This window comes from Vigna unguiculata, chromosome 2 (genome assembly GCF_004118075.2).
Source record: "Vigna unguiculata cultivar IT97K-499-35 chromosome 2, ASM411807v1, whole genome shotgun sequence".
In the NCBI taxonomy this organism is placed as follows: domain Eukaryota; kingdom Viridiplantae; phylum Streptophyta; class Magnoliopsida; order Fabales; family Fabaceae; genus Vigna; species Vigna unguiculata.
In genome coordinates this window covers 17,563,459-17,580,107 of record NC_040280.1, presented here as the reverse complement: position 1 = coordinate 17,580,107, position 16,649 = coordinate 17,563,459, and the positions used below count along the sequence as shown (strand labels likewise).

At 35.1% G+C, this 16,649-nt stretch overlaps 1 protein-coding gene across 1 annotated transcript; it reads left to right on the top strand.

Moving 5' to 3' along the window:
* The first annotated feature begins 1,439 nt into the window (after positions 1 to 1,439).
* On the top strand, positions 1,440 to 7,833 carry LOC114174101. The gene is made up of 6 exons (XM_028058855.1): positions 1,440 to 1,958; positions 2,043 to 2,146; positions 4,108 to 4,205; positions 6,466 to 6,680; positions 6,953 to 7,002; positions 7,374 to 7,833. Exons 1-6 carry the CDS (start codon positions 1,445 to 1,447, stop codon positions 7,419 to 7,421), a joined length of 1,029 nt encoding a protein of 342 aa, XP_027914656.1. The 5' UTR covers positions 1,440 to 1,444; the 3' UTR covers positions 7,422 to 7,833.
* The last annotated feature ends 8,816 nt before the right edge of the window (positions 7,834 to 16,649 follow it).

Sequence of the window (16,649 nt, the reverse complement as noted above, 5' to 3'; positions counted from 1 at the left end):
TTAGTTTATAAAATGTGTTTTCAGTCTTCAGCTCTATATTATTTTTAATTTTAGAAATGAGTACAAATGAGTAATCAAAAATAGAAATAACAAGATACTAGTTTTTCTCTCTAAGAATGATATAAAATGATTACTAATAATAATTATTAAATCAATAATAATATTGAGACACACACACACACACACACATATATATATATATATATATATATATATATATATATATATATATATATATATATATATATATATATATATATATATAAAACAATGAATATTAATCAGAGATCAACAATTATAATAACAATTACACAATCATATGTATTTCAAATCATATATCATATGCGTTTCTCTCCCAAGATACAACAACCCGTCAGATCGATCGAGTGCAGCGAAGGATCTCCAAACCTTATGAACACCAATGTCTTAAAGATAATATAGAGAAGAAAAGAAGAACACTTTTGAGAAAACTCTAGTGTTTGTTGTCTCTTTGTTGTTGTTGTGTCTCTCCCCATGCACCTATGTGGTATTTATAGGTAAAAAAAGGAGACAAAGGAGTAAATTCTAATAAGAATATAGTGGTTAGCCATAAAAAACATTAACCCATAAATTAAAGGTCTATAAAAACATGAGTAATAGTAAGTTTTTATTTTATTTTTATTTTTTATTTTTTAAATTATATTAGAAATATTTCCAACAGTCTCAACTTAAGTGTAAATCAGAAATAGTCACTCTTTAAAATTTTGGTCCAATTTAGTCTCCATATTTTAGAAATGCGTGAATTTATTCCTTTTAACTAATTTTTTTAAGTTTAGTTGGCATTTCTAATACGTTTCATGATAGTATTTAAGTTGTTTATATCGTCCGACACATCTTTGCTTCAATGTTATCTGAGAAACAACTTTTAAATGTCAAATAAACTCAAAGAAAAGTTGATAAAAAGAACTAAATCTACACATTTCTAAATATGGAAATTAAATTGGTCAAATATTTGAAAAGAGACTAAATTCAATTATTTTTCTGAAAGTTAAGGGATAAAAATATATATAATCTTAATAATAAATATGTGTTTATATTATTATATTTTAGTTATAATTATAAAAGTATCAAACTTTATTATAAATATATTTAGGTATAGATGAAAAAATAAATAAATAAAATTCTATATAAATAAAAATTAATTTATCCGTAAAAAATTTGTAAACAATATTGATAGTGGTTTCGCAAGAAAATTATTAACTTAAATAACAACTAATTTTAGATTACATAGAAGTTTATTTTATTATTTTCATTTAGTATTTTCCTAAAGTTTGCACAATTAGAGTCCATAATCTTTGTATTAAAATACGTTTAGACGGTATATATAAATTTAAATTTCAATGTATATGGGTTTAGAAAGTAAACGAGTGAATAAATACCAAAAAAGTAAACGAATAAAAGATCCATGCAGTTCACTCCTCTGCCTCATACCATACGTTGTCGTATCCCCGTCAAACAGATCCACCAATCTTCTTCTCCCACGGTCTCCGTTTTTCTTCTTCTTCAATTTCTTTCTCTCTTCACCGAGAGACCAATGGAGGACCTGTGGAAGCGCGCCAAGACCTTCGCCGAAGAAGCTGCGAAAAAGTCTCAAACTCTCACCCCTTCCTCTTCCCGGATCGCCGATCTCGTCTCCGAAACCGCCAAGAAATCCAAAGAACTCGCCGCCGAAGCCTCTAAGAAGGCCGACATCCTTAAATCTGCCGCCCTCCGCCAGGCCGACCAGATCAAGTCTTTCTCCGACACCATCGCTATCCCTCCGCAATTCGCCGCCATTGCCTCCGCCGCCACCACCGCTTCCTCCTCACCGACCGCCCCGACGCCGGAGGACCTCGAGAAGTTCGGCGTTTCCGACGACCTGAGATCCTTTGTCAGGGGCCTCACTTCCACCACCTTCCAGAACTTTCCTCTCAGTTCCGGTAATTTTAGAAACCAATTTGCGGATATCTATTTTTTTCTTTAACGTTTTTGAACGGATTGAGTGAGTGAGGTTGAAAATGTAGATGAAACTGAGGTCTCTGATGTGGCCACTGTGGGATCCAATGTTCGGAAGGATCTCAATGAGTTTCAGGAGAAGCATGCCACTCTCGTTTTAACTACTGTTAAGGTAAATTCACTTTTTATTTTTTTCAATTTTATATTTTTCTTTTATATTTGATCCCTTATGTGGGGAAATTGCATTGTGTGCTTTTTGTTTTAGTGCACGTTTGTTGAGTTTCATAGATAATGAACTACCAATGTGAGTCATACGATGAATCAATCAGAAATCGCTTACGATATGACTTGGAAGGCAGTTATCATAAAACTTAACGAATCTTAGGAGTTTAGGGATAACATGAGCAGTGTATCTATTGTCTTCATTCATGTTTGTTGGCTAAATCCTTTTGAACTAAAAAGATAGACAGAGGGGCAAGATAGAAAGCTCCTCTTTTAATAATAGCGTGTTAATGTGATTGCTTTGTAGAGCATCTAATTTCAGATGTTTGTTTGGGTAATGTGGCAAAGGCAAGCGAAAATGTAATTTTTTTAAATAGTAGTGTGTCTTTGTGATTTCTTTATAATGCATTCCTATTCACATGTTTACTTTAGAAAGGTGCTAAAGGCTGGTGTAAGTGTGAGTCTTGCAGTCTAAGCTTTCTTTTCCAGGAAAAAATAAGGATGCATGTTTGAGAGGTAAATGATTGAATGTATTACCCTGGTCATTTTTGTGATTACCTTTACATCATGTTTTTTATTATTTCTTTGTGGTTTAACAAACCATTTAATTTCTATACTTGTACACACTTTTTGTCCTGGTCCCTACGTATGAAACTGCCCCAAAAAAATGGTGGTTGTTTCATCAACAGAATTTTGAAAATGAAGTTGGTTCCTCTGTGAAACCACTGTCAAAGGTAATTTTCAGCAATGAAGCCTTACCCCCTGTTTGTTGTTTTTATTTCCTCTTATGCTTATCTTCCACTTTCTTTCTCTTCCCCTGTCTTCTTCCTCTCTTTATTACAGAAACAATCAAAACATTGATAAAGTTAAACTCATTATATCCTATTATATATTCAATCTCATAAATTGTCCATAAAAGTTCAAAGCCTGAGAAAATCTTCCATTGTATCCATATCTGACTGCAATTGAATTTCAATATATCCAATGTATGTATGACAAAAAATAGCCTTTCACAACAGTGTGTCAGATACATCTTGGTTTATTTTTGGCAATTTAACAACCACAATCTTATTTGGCGATTTAACAAAACTGCCAAAACTTTTATAGCAGATTTGCTTCATTAGTTTTAGTTTTTTGCTAGTGGAAGAGGAACACTAAAGTTAACAAAGTAATTTGACAATTGACAGCAAGCATAAGAAGGAATCTTGTGTATGGACTAAACTATTGAGTTCCTAGGTACAGGGATGGCAATACAGTTTTTTCAAGTGTAAGGACACCAAAAGATATGTTTAAATAGGGACTAAAATGTAGAGCTTTTATGTGTGGGGTAGGGACTGAGACCGAAAATATGTACAACTGTAGGAACTAAATTGTTAATTGAGCCTTTATTTATTGATCTTTTAGTAGTGTTAGGGATAAAAAATGAGGCAAGACAAACGTGGTTTGGCACAACATGATAAGAATTGATTAAACTCAACTGGTAGATATGAACCTCTTTTATAGCTCAAATATAATTCAAACTCACGATTATCTTGATTCAAATCTTTAGCTTGAGTCATATACATATTATAAAGTATTTTGACTTTTTTTTAATATAAAGTTATGATTATGATACATATTTTGTTTATTTATTCATACAGAATTATTGTGATTATAAAAATTGTCGATTGTGTCCTTTTCCATGTTCCATTTGATGATTAATTGAGCTTTACTTCTGTAATATTTGGTTGTGATCAAGCTAATTCATTAAAAGAATCACCTACCTCTTTATTTCCAATAATGTGTTATCAGTTACCATCAACCAGTCATGCTATTATAATGCAAGGACTGAAAAATATGTGTTTGAACATGTTAGGTATCACAAACTTGCTACTTTATTAATGTTTATGTATTTTAATTACAATATTGCAGGAAATTTCAAGATTGAGATATGAACTATGCCCACGCACCATGAAAGAAAGACACTTTTGGAGGATATATTTCACACTTGTCAACACTCATGTGGCTCCGTAAGTAACATTAATAATTCACACACTATGTTAGATTTGTCAATGGGGATGGGAAAAATGTTCTATTTTTGGGAAGTAACTTCGTTTACCTTCACTCTGAGTTTCATTTGTCCTCAAAGAATAAATATTTATAAAAATATAGGAGTTAACAAAAATAAAAATAGATAATACACTACTCATCATAGGAAAATATTTTCTGTTGGTTTGTGTTATTATGTACTTTATATTTTAAATTTTTTGTTATAAAACAATATTAAAATAATATAAATAAAAGGAAAGCAAAACAATGTAGTGGAACAACTTGTAATTATGATTCAGATGTTGTACTAACTCTTATTTTATATGTAAATGGATATTGTGATTATATGTATTCTTCTTCAAAATATGGATTCTAGATATATAATATTATAAAAGTTATAAGATGGTTTCAATAAGGCAAATGGTAATGCTGGCTTGTGTCTGGATTCCCTGTATGTTGAAATAGATGTACAGATTTGTCTACGAAGAAAAGTATCATGTTGGGTTTCAAATCTGGTTGCTCATGTGTGTTCCAAATGATAAAGATCATAATGTATATAGGTTATAGAGCTAACTAGATCAAGGCTTCTTTTTGTGATGATACTAAATTTGTAAAGGTAGTATTATTACTCAAGGAAAAAGTGTGGGAAAAATAAGATGAGTGTATTTGGGGAGTGAGCAAGTTAATTATGATGATTACCATCCAACACTGTAATCTTATATAGCACACAGAGCGAGTTTGGATTCTCTACTAGTTTTTCTCTATCATTTCTCTATTGTGTTTTCAAAATACACTGATGACCATTAATTTTAAAATTTTAAAATATTTTAAAATTATTTTTAAAGTATCAAAATAGTGTATTTTTAATGCTCAGCAAAGGACAATACAAAAAAACTCAGTAGAGGAACCGGACTCATATAGAGCAGCCACAAAATTTTTATTGTAGGATGGCTATCATATGGAAGTTTATAGATACAAGTTGAGTAATTTATATTGCACAGATACAAATGGTAATAAATTGTTAACATATAATAAAGAGAATCTAAAGTAGTTACTAATTAGAGGGATATCATGGAGCATGCCCATAATATCTTAAATAACAGGATATTGAGTTAAAGCGGATATGCATTCGGATTAGTAAATCTGTGAGAAACCCTTGGAATAAAGAGTGATATCCTTTTCAATCTGAAGGTGAGAATGAAATAGTTCCATGATTTGTTCAAGTTCCCTTTTTTTTAATATCCCTTGAAATCAATTAGTTCAAGAAATAGTGGCATTCCCGTGCTTTGGTCCTTTTTCATTCCCATAATGGGGTTCGCCATTTCTTTTCAAGACCGGGGCAATATCATGCATAAAATGCAAAATAGCCATCTCTTTTGTTCACCATTACCTTCACATGGTTCAGCAATTGCTGCAATATTCACCTATAGCTTCCACTGCATTCATTCATGAGTTTCATATCTCCTCCAGAGCCTGAAAGCCTAAAACACTATTTCAACTCTCTCTCTCTCTCTCTCTCTCTCTCTCTCCCTCTCTCTCTCATTTCTTGCTCTGTTTATTTCTCCCATAGTTTTTTCATAATCTCAAACTTCTTTTCTAAATGATAAAAAGAAAGAAGCAGAGTGAATTTGAAATAGTTTGGACATTTAATAAAAGAATAATGTTTTACACAGGAAGGAAATTTCAAGAATAATGTAATAATAAGAACAATATGCTAAGACATAAAATCGATTTAAGCTATTCCCAAGAATTTTAATATCAATTCCTGAGGATTTTAAATGCTAAACGTGTAAGATCAGACTAGTGAATTACATGCAATAATGCTGCTATAGCGGCATTGCATTCCACCCATGTCAAATAGTGGTATTTGGAACAGTGTTGTGTTATTTTTCCCCTTACGCGTAGATGTTTTAAATATAAATTCTAGCGTTTTACTTGTTTTCATGGAATTTAGTTCATAGTTTTGCAACTATTGACTCCTGGCTCCATGAAGTTAATTGAAACCGAGCTTTTAGCCCCTTCTAATGTTGGAGTTGCAGTAAATATAGACTTCCATGTTTATTCATGTATGAGGAAGCTTGGCTCGGAATGCTTCTATTGTGTTCGTGGAAGAACAGTGGATGTAGCAGATAAATCACTGTTGTAGAGAATAAGATGAATTCAAAAGTAAAGCTTTAAAAACCAAAAAGTGATGATATTCTAATACTTTTAGTAAGCCCCATTCAATAATTATAATGTCAGGTATGAGAAGCAATATATGGAGGAGGTTCAGCTTAGAGCATCAGCAGAGAAGAATGAGGAAACTAAGGTGGAACAAACTCCTGTTACTGAAGGAACTGGAAAGGCAGAAACAACAGGGAAGAATGTGAAGAGTAGGTCTTCTAAATCACCCTCTAATGAGCAAGACTTGGATACATTTCTTCTTGGAGATCTTGAAGACAGTGATGAAGGTCCAGGTATATTACTCAGTTTGTTCATTTCAGATTTTGTCACACAAAGCATTCACTCCAGTGGAACATTTTAAAATTTGCATCCCGGATCAGGGTCTTAATTTTGCACATTTGGTTTGAACTTATATGTGCTAATGTGCAAAAGCATGAACCATTCCACTGTCGATTATCATTTTGAAAATTTTCGGGTGATGTGATTAACTAAGAATTATGTCATGATCTTCTATGAACTTGCCATTCTGTCTACGTTCATAATGATTATCATTTCCATCTTTCAGATGATGGTGAGGGCAGTTTTGATGATGATTTTGACAAGATTGGCAATTCTGTAAGTGTTTTTACCTGGATCTCCTTTGGTTTATGTTTTTTATTTTTCATTTAATATACTCTAGCCTCTTTAATATTGTTTCGACGCAAACTGAACATTCTCCATGTCTGTCAAAATAAATTACCAAATAAGAATAATTTAATTTGGAATATTTCCTTTGAAAATTATTTTGCTTATTAGTAAATAGAAGAACCATTGAAATAAAAAAAAAATGCAGGAAACTAGGCACCAAGTGCACACACTCATGTAATAGTTTAAATAAATAAAAAAAAAGATGTAAGATTATAATTGCATAATTGTCCTCTCACGGCATTGCTGGAAATGGTTTTCTTGATAAGATGATTTTGATTTATTATGATATAAACCTTCAGGATGTTGAAGATGAGAAGCATGCGAAGAAAACTGCTGCAACAGTTTAGGATTTTAGTTGAAACTGAAGTAAAAGTGAACTTTGCTGCTGGCAACTACCCTGAGATATCAGCGAACCGTGAAGGCAAATGATTGTAGCAGCCTGTAATTAATGAATGGAGGCTGTAGATGTTTTGGTGAATGAACTGGTCCGGAAAAAAAGTGAAGTAATTCGTCATTATTTATTTATTTACCATAATACCCTTTACAGTGGCAGATTAATTCTGGACAAAAGGGTGGTGTTGAGACCTGTTGCCTTGTACAGTTAACCTTGTTCGTTACTGAAGTGTTTCGATTTGATGTTACTTTTAGTATATAACGTGAGCATATTGATTTTCGGGCTTAGTACGTGGTTGGCATTGTGATTAGGGTAAAAGGGGGTGTTCTATTCTATTTATAAAATGTTTTAGAACTATTCCAACATATATTGTTGTTTCTTTTTCATTCACTGACAGTGTTGATATCACATTTTTGTTTACCTTTGGTCACCTCAACCCAACTCTTGCAATCAACACTCGCTGTCATCACTGCACTCTGTCCACTGCGTATGTAGCGAAAATATTATTCAGATTATATCCTATTAGATATTTTTTAACGGTCAAATTGAATCAAATTAATTTAATTGAGATTTGTTGATCTGGTTTCTGCTCATCAAGTTAAATCAAAAGAAATCGTTTCTTATTTAGGTTTGGGGAGGGAGAGGTTTTTTCGGCAAAGATATATTCTTTTTGGTTGAGATTGGTGTACAGACAACTGATCGAAAAGTATAAGAATAACCTCAAAACGAGTCCTAGCTTGAAAGAGAGGTTGGATTAGGTGTTTCTTTCGTATTCTCTCTTTTTCTACTAGTTGTCAGGTTACTGCAAATTTAAAAGTTTCTTTGTTTTCCAGCAGTTTTGTATTTCTGAAAAAAGATTTTCAATCAGAGGTGTTTCAAACACTAGTTTGGTGAACAAACTTGCCTTTTGACACCAAATCTAAAGGGACACTCCAAGTTTTGTCCAAGGTGCGTATCTCTTAGACCAGAGAGCAAAGATATAAGCGTGAATTTGCATCCCTCGACGTATGTTCAATATTGCATGACCATTGCCGCTTTAGTAATTCACATGCTTTGCTTAGCTGTAGTGTAGATTATATCATGAGAAATAAATCCGAATATTCAAATCCATGGTGATTTTTATGAAAAATATTTATATTGACTCACATATGAGTATCAATAATACCTAAAAATTGGATATGGTGATAAAATGAGTATGTGTTAGTGTATATACCCTATAGTTTTCTTTATTCTTTGTGTGCCTTTTTATTTTGTATTGATTGTGTAATAGTCATATCTTCTAGAATATGTTTTTCTTGTCTATATAATTGTAAAATAAGATGAAAAAGAGGTTTTTGAATCAATATCCCTTGTGTGAACCCTACACAAAGGATAATTTATTTATAATGATAATGGGCCAAGGCCAAAAATACATAATGGGCTGAGCCCAACTAGTAAACAAAATATTATATCATCTAACAATAATTATGTATTCTATACTTTCTTGATTTAATGAAAATATTCATAACTTTCTTAGTTTTTTGTATATTTTCCCTTGCAGTAGAGGCTTTATTATAAAAATTTATAAAGTATATTTTTCTAAATATATGTAAGTATGTTTATATACCTATGAGTTTTGAAAAATCTAGAATATTTTTTAAACAAATATATGAAAAATAATGAGTTTTATTTTTTGTTGCAGGTAGTAGGCCTGAGCAACAGCTGATTTGGGTCGAATTTGGGTTTAAGGAGACCGATCCAACCTAATTTGAATTTAATATTTGGAACTCATATCCGACCATTTTTGCTTCTTGGTTTAAGCGGGTTCGGGTTTATTCGGATCGGTTAGAAGCGAATGGATAGCGAGTTACCCAAATAAATGAAAAAAATGTGAGATTGAAAGGAAGAAATGATTTCCAGCCCTGTTTCTCCAACTTCTCCACCATTTTGGGTTTTCTCTATCACCACGTTACTGCACAAACGAAGTAAATGCCACCGTGCTGCCACCTACGGAGCAGATCAGACCATATCAACGAAGATCGAACTAGATCGGTGAAGATTGGACCAGATCGGCGAAGATCAGACCAGATTGGGAAAGATCAAACCAGATGGAAGCATATTGCGACATATCGAACCAGATGAAGCATATCGTGGCAGATCGAACCAGATGGAAGCTATTTCGGTCAAGGACTGTGAGAGAACCCTAGACTAAAGATAAAAAAGAAAGAAGTATTCTAACCTTAGTTAATGACTCACTTAGGCCAAAATAATTATGTCCCTTGACCATGGGAGCAACATTCTTATTTATAAGAAAAAAATAGGTTATAAATATCGTATATCTTTATCATTAGATACTGTGTATCATCCCCTAAAGATAAAATAACAGCTAAATATTCCTCTAAATAATAACTATAAGATCCCCTCAAATAATAATTAAAATATACTCTTAATATATCCTCTTAACATATCCTTCTTAACTTAAATTAGCAATTTTATCCTAATCTAATATCCTTAGCATATATCTGCGAACATTATCTCTTCAATCTCGGTTTCTTATAAGGGGTCGTCCTAACGACGACCTCTTTGTTGTAACCTGATCCCTCGTCCTTGCCCTTGTGCAAACACTAGTTGTAACCTCGTCCTTAAGGAGACTTTAGTTATAACCTCGTCCACATGGAGACCCTAGTTATAACCTTGTCCTTAAGGAGACCCTAATTATAACCTCGTCCTCATGGAGACCATAGTTATAATCTCATCCTTAAGGAGATAGTAACTTCATTTCTTAATTTATTGATCCTGGTGATTAGCCTCGGTGATTTGTCGACCTGCCAAACCTAGCTTGGTACATAGCTCTCCAACTTCTGAGCTACCTCTTCTCGAGACGAGGAACTCAAAAGTTGGCAATATTGATTTCCTATTTTTATTGCTGCTATTGTATTCCACTGTTTGTCGTTTGTTATTGCCATTCTTAGACCTCTGGTTATACTGTCAAAAGGGTCCCTTCTTTGTTGTGCCCTACTTGCGTTAGCCTTCTTATTCTGCCAAATGACCCATTATGATTCTTTGTATCCCTGGGCATTTAGACGTCATCAAACCTTATGTAAGAGCAACGAAACTGATGTAGTGGTAGCCATCTGTGATAACGACAAACCTATATGCAAAGATGGTTCTTTGTATCCCCTGCCTCCTCAAAAGTTTACCTATATGTATATCACTTTGTTCGAAAAGGTAGGTTTAGGGCTTCCCTTTAACACCTTCGAGAAAGAACTCCTTACAATCCTTAATGTTCCTCCTTGTCAATTGCACCCCAACAGTTGGGCTTTCATTCGAGCTTTCCAGGTACTCTGCACTCACTTCGGTATTACTCCCTCGGTCAATATTTTCCTTTATTTCTTCGAATTACAAACTTCTCCTAAACAGATATGGGCTTCCCTAAATGGGGTCAGTGACCGAGGCCTATTGACCCTATTCAACTCTTCTTATAAGGGTTTTAAAGGAGTTTTTATTAAGATAGTAGCTCCCGAGCACAATCCCTCCCTCCTGAAGGGCTTTCCCCTATACTGGTGTCAATCTCCCAACTTACGAAGTCCTCGGCAATTAGGAGATATGGACCCCTCTGAGAAAAGAGACTGCTTGATGTTGGAAAAGTTGGATATTATTTTCGATACACAAAACTCTTAGAGCTGGAATTTTGAGTGGTAGATCTAAAATTCCACATTGGTACTTACCCTCCTCTATCTCCTTGTGATTTTTCACTTCTGCCTCTTCTAACCCTTTAACTTTTATTTTCGTAGAAAGTCTGGTGGCAATGTCACAGGAAGATGTACTAAAACGAGCTCGCCAATTGAAAAATCAAAAGACTTCAATTGTTGGAGCTGGCTCCTCACTTCCTCCTGCCATCGAGGTCCAAGAAGACTTGTCCGAGCATGATCCTGAGCCTTTAACAAGGAAATTTAAACCTTCTTTAGGCAAGCAAGTGATCGAGGCTACCTCTCAGCATTCCACTTCCCAACTTCAAACTCTTCTCCTTCAACAACAAGTAGTAGATGATACATTACTAAGCTTTTGGAGTCCTACTTTTCCTCACTCCAACCATAGCCGAAAGCACGACCTTCTGCGTCATGATGCTACTTCCTTACAAACCTGACACTTCAAAACTCTTCAAGAGGGCCGCTTTGAAGGTCTTCATAGGGCTGAGGCGTCCGCCCTTATTTTGATGAACTAATTCAACAACCTTTCCCCTCAAGAGGAACAAAAAACTAAAGAATTGGTGCTGAAGGAGAAATAATTGGAATCTTCTCAAGATGAGGTTGGTCGTCTTAATACCAAGGTTGTTGAATTGAGGGCTTTTATTACCAAATTAAAGAAAAAGACGACCAATTGCTAACGATGACCACTCAAGTGAAGGAGCTGGAGAATGAAAAGAAAACCTGGCTTGACAAAGAGAAATAGTTGCTTAATAACTTAGAACTCCTCAAGGACCAAATCGGTTTATCACTTAACATGGGTTTCCATCTAGCCCTCGACCAAGTTTGCATCCTCTGCTTGATGATGACCTGTCACAAGTGGATGTTTCCAAGTCTATCATTGATGGCCAGCTTGTTGAAACCGAAGACTGATCCATTTTTAACATATTATATTTTCTTCTTTTTTCTGCTTCGCTATATTTATTTGGTCTGTACTCTGAACATCCCTTTATACTCTATGATATCACCATGCTTTTATTAATCGCTCGCCATCCAATTACTCATTTTTCTTACTGCTACTTGTTCTTCTTTCTAATGTTCATGCGTATGATGATAATCTTATCTCTACATGTTTCTCCTAGGAATTCATTGATCGTCATCAAAGCTTCCACTTGCATCTTGCACGCCAAACTCTTCTTCCCTGTAATGTTTACACTAACACCAAAACACCAAAAAATCAACCTTAATATTTAATCAATAAAGTACTTTGTCTTTGACCGAGCCTTTAATGCCTGCATATATGTAAAACTCAATCACTAATTACTCGGTTTTAAACTAAGCTTTTCAATACTTGTAAAACACCTACTCATGAACTGAGCTCTTAGTTCTTTTAAATCAATATAAGTACTTAATTAATAAATTAGTCAGTTTTAAACCAAGCTATCAATACTTACAAATTAAAATTGCAAAATATTTAACCATGAACCGAGCTTTCAGTTCCTTCAAATCAATCTAATTACTTAACCAATAAATTAGTTGGTTTTAAACCAAGCCATCAATACTTACAAATTAAAACTACAAAACATCCAATCATGAACCGAGCTCTCAGTTCCTTCAAATCAATCAAAGTACTTAATCAATAAATTAGTCGATTTTAAACCGAGCCATCAATACTTACAAATTAAAACTGCAAAACATCCAATCATGAATCGAGCTCTCAGTTCCTTCAAATCAATCAAAGTACTTAATCAATAAATTAGTCGATTTTAAACCGAGCCATCAATACTTACAAATTAAAACTGCAAAACATCCAATCATGAATCGAGTTCTTAGTTCCTTTAAATCAATCAAAGTACTTAGTCAATAAATTAGTCGGTTTTAAACTGAGCCATCAATACTTACAAATTAAAACTGCAAAACATCCAATCATGGATCGAGAGCTCTCAATTCCTTCAAATCAATCAAAGTACTTAATCAATAACTTCCTCGGTCATGGACCGAGCCCTTAATACCTGCAAATCTGTAATACTTAATCAGTAAACATGTGGTTTATACATCTAGCGTTTATGCTTATCATCAAGCAACTCAGCTTGGCATGGAGAAGTAAGACTCATCATCAAGCAACTCGGTTTGGCATGGAGCACTAAGACTCATCATCAAGCAACTCGGCTTGGCATGGAGCACTAAGGCTCATCATCAAGCTACTTGGCTTAGCATGGAGCACTAAGGCTCATCATTATGCAATTTGACTTGGCATGGAGCATTAAGGCACATCATCAAGCAATTCGGCTTAGCATGTAGCACTAAGGCTCATCATCAAGCAACTTGACTTGGCATGGAGCACTAAGGCTCATCATTAAGCAACTCGGCTTGGCATGGAGCATTAAGGCTCATCACCAAACAACTCGGCTTGGCATGGAGCACTAAGGCTCATCATTAAGCAACTCGGCTTGGCATGGAGCACTAAGGCTCATCACCAAACAACTCGGCTTGGCATGGAGCACTAAGGCTCATTATTTAAACATAAATTCCCTCTTGGATTTATTCAAATTAAACAACGATTTGGAATAAAAATAATTGGAACCTGTCTTTGCAAAACATAAACTAAATAATTATTAAAAAAGTACATTCCTTTAACATAAATAAAAACGCAGATTTGACGCATTCCAAGTTAACGGTATCTCCTTGTCGTCCAGCATTTCTAGCTTGTATGCTCCACCCCCTACTACTTCCTTAACGCGATAAGGTCTTGTCCATTTAGGCGCCAACTTGTTATGCATCTGAATTAGTTGTACTTTTCTTAACACCAAATCTTTCACTTGAAAACTCCTCAGTATTACTTTGGATTTATATTTCCTTTCCATCCTTCTTTTGACAGCTTCTCCCGAAATCCGAGCCAATTCCCGTATTTCCTCTATAGTATCCAGATTTGCTCAAAGCCCTTCGTCTGAGTGTGTAGCATCAAATGACCTCACCCTTCCTATACTTTTTGCAATCTCTATTGGTATCATTGCGTTTGTACCGTATACCAAACTAAAAGGGGTTTCATGAGTAGTTGATTGAGGCGTAGTATGATATGCCCACAATACTCGATGTATTTCATTTGGCCAATCTCCTTTTGTGGCCATCAATCTTCGTTTCACTCCCCTAAGTATAACTTTATTAGCAGCCTCGACCTGGCAATTCGTTTGAGGATGCTCCACAGAAGAAAAAATCTGTCTAGTTCCCAATGCATCACACAATTGCCTCACTTGCGAACATATAAATTAGGTTCCATTGTCAGAGATAATACGCCGGGGAACTCCAAATCTACATATTATATTCTTCCAAATAAACTCTTTAACTTTGTTCCCAGTAATCACAGCCACAGGCTCTACTTCGATCCATTTTGTAAAGTATTCCACTGCCTAACTGCTCGTGGAAATGGGCCCAATATATCTATCCCCAATGTGTGAAAAGACCAAGGTGCATTGATTGAATGTAAAACTTATGGCGATGCTTTAGTCCAATCTGCATACCTCTGACACTATTCACACTTTCTGATGTACTCTACACAATCATTCTTCATGGTCGGCAAAAAAAAACCTAGCTCTTATAATCTACAACATAACACCCTACCTCTAATATGGCTTCCACATATTCCTTCATAGAGGCCAATCATGATTCGCGTTACTTCTTCCTTCTCCACACAAATCAACAACGGATGAGAAAACCCACAATGAAACAAGTTGCCATCAATCAATATGTATCTACTCAAACTTTTCTTAATTTGACTTGCCTCCCTGATGTCTCCGGGTAACTGTCCATCAGCAATATATTTATTTATTGGAGCCATCCAAGTCCTTTCCCCTTGCATATGTATTTCCATGACATGATGCCTTTCTCCAACATCCACCGGAGGAGACACCAATGTTTCCCTAATTATGGATTTATGTTGCCTTGGCTTTGTACAACTAGCCAATTTTGATAATAGATCTGCTCGACAATTTTGCTCTCTTGAGACGTGTATAAATTCGAAAACAACAAAGTTCTTGGAAATCACTTGGACAGTTTCCAAATACTTAGCCAGTTGCGAGTCCCGCACTTGGAACTCTCCCTTCACCTATCCAGCCACCATTGTCGAGTCACTTTTAACTAGTAATCTTATGGCCTCCATTTCTGTTGCTAATAGCATCCCAGCTATCAAAGCCTTGTATTCTACTTGATTATTGCTAGCCTTGAACGCGAACCTCAACGATTGCTCAATCAAAACTCCTTCTGGTCCTTCCAACACTACCCCAACTCCACTTCCTTTCAAATTGGAAGCCCTATCAACAAAAAAATCTATTGTGGTCTCTCATCTCGCTTAACTTTAACTAGGTCGTTAAGTTCTACTAAACAATTTGACAAAAATTGAGCTTTAATTGGGCCCTAGGCTCGTATCGTATATTATATTCTGATAGCTCTACGACCCACTTCACCAACCTGCCTAATATATCTAGCTTTTGTAATATCTGCTTAATGGGTAAATCCGTCATTACCTTTTATCCTATGGTTTTGAAAATAATGTCTCAACCGTCGAGTCGTCACCACCACTGCTAACACTAACTTCTCCAACATTAGGTATCGTATCTCTGCTCCATGAAGTACCTTGCTTACAAAATACACAGGTTTTTGTTCTTCCCCTATTTCCCATATACCAAGACCGAATTGACCGCCTACTCGGAAGCTGAAATGTATAATGCTAAAACACTGTTCCTTTCAGGTCTACACAATACCAAGGGTTTGCTCAAATATTCCTTCAATTGCTGAAAAGCTTGTTCACATTGACTGGTCCATTGGAATTTCTCATTCTTTCATAAGCACTGAAAATATGGCGATCCTATGTCTCCACCTTTTGCCAGAAATCTGGATAGAGCCGCCATTCTTTCTGTTAACTGCTGCACGTCCTTGACGTTGCTCGGGCTTCACATATTTATAATAGCCTCACATTTATCTGGATTAGCTTCTACGCCTTTCTTAGTAAGTAAGAAACCCAGAAACTTCCCTGCCTTGACCATAAAGACACATTTCTTATGATTTAATTTGAGATGATATTTGTTTATTATGGTGAATAACTTTGCCAAATGATCATGATGTCGTAACTCCTCAGTTGAAGTTACCACCATGTCGTTAACATATGCTTACACATTGCGCACCATCATGAGGGCTAATATCCGATCCATCAACCTTTGATAAATGGCCCATGCATTTTTTAACCCAAATGGCATTACTTTGTAACAATAATTTGAAGTTCCCCCCCATAAAGGTTGTCCTATATTCGTCCTACGGATGCATTTTTATTTGATAGTATCTAGAGTAGGCATCAAGAAAACTCAACAGGGCACAACCTGAGGCACTATCCACCAATGCATCTATACTAGGCAAAAGATATGGGTCTTTGGGACATGCGTTGTTTAAGTCAGTTAAATCGACACATATCCTCCATTTGCCATTAGAATTCTTGACCATTACTACATTAGCTAGCCAAGTGGGAT

Coding starts and splice junctions, on each gene's coding strand:
- LOC114174101 (XM_028058855.1), top strand. CDS start 1,445: ATGCAGTTCACTCCTCTGCCTCATACCATACGTTGTCGTATCCCCGTC. Junction 1,959..2,042: donor GAACTTTCCTCTCAGTTCCG/GTAATTTTAGAA, acceptor TTGAAAATGTAG/ATGAAACTGAGGTCTCTGAT. Junction 4,206..6,465: donor GTCAACACTCATGTGGCTCC/GTAAGTAACATT, acceptor TTATAATGTCAG/GTATGAGAAGCAATATATGG.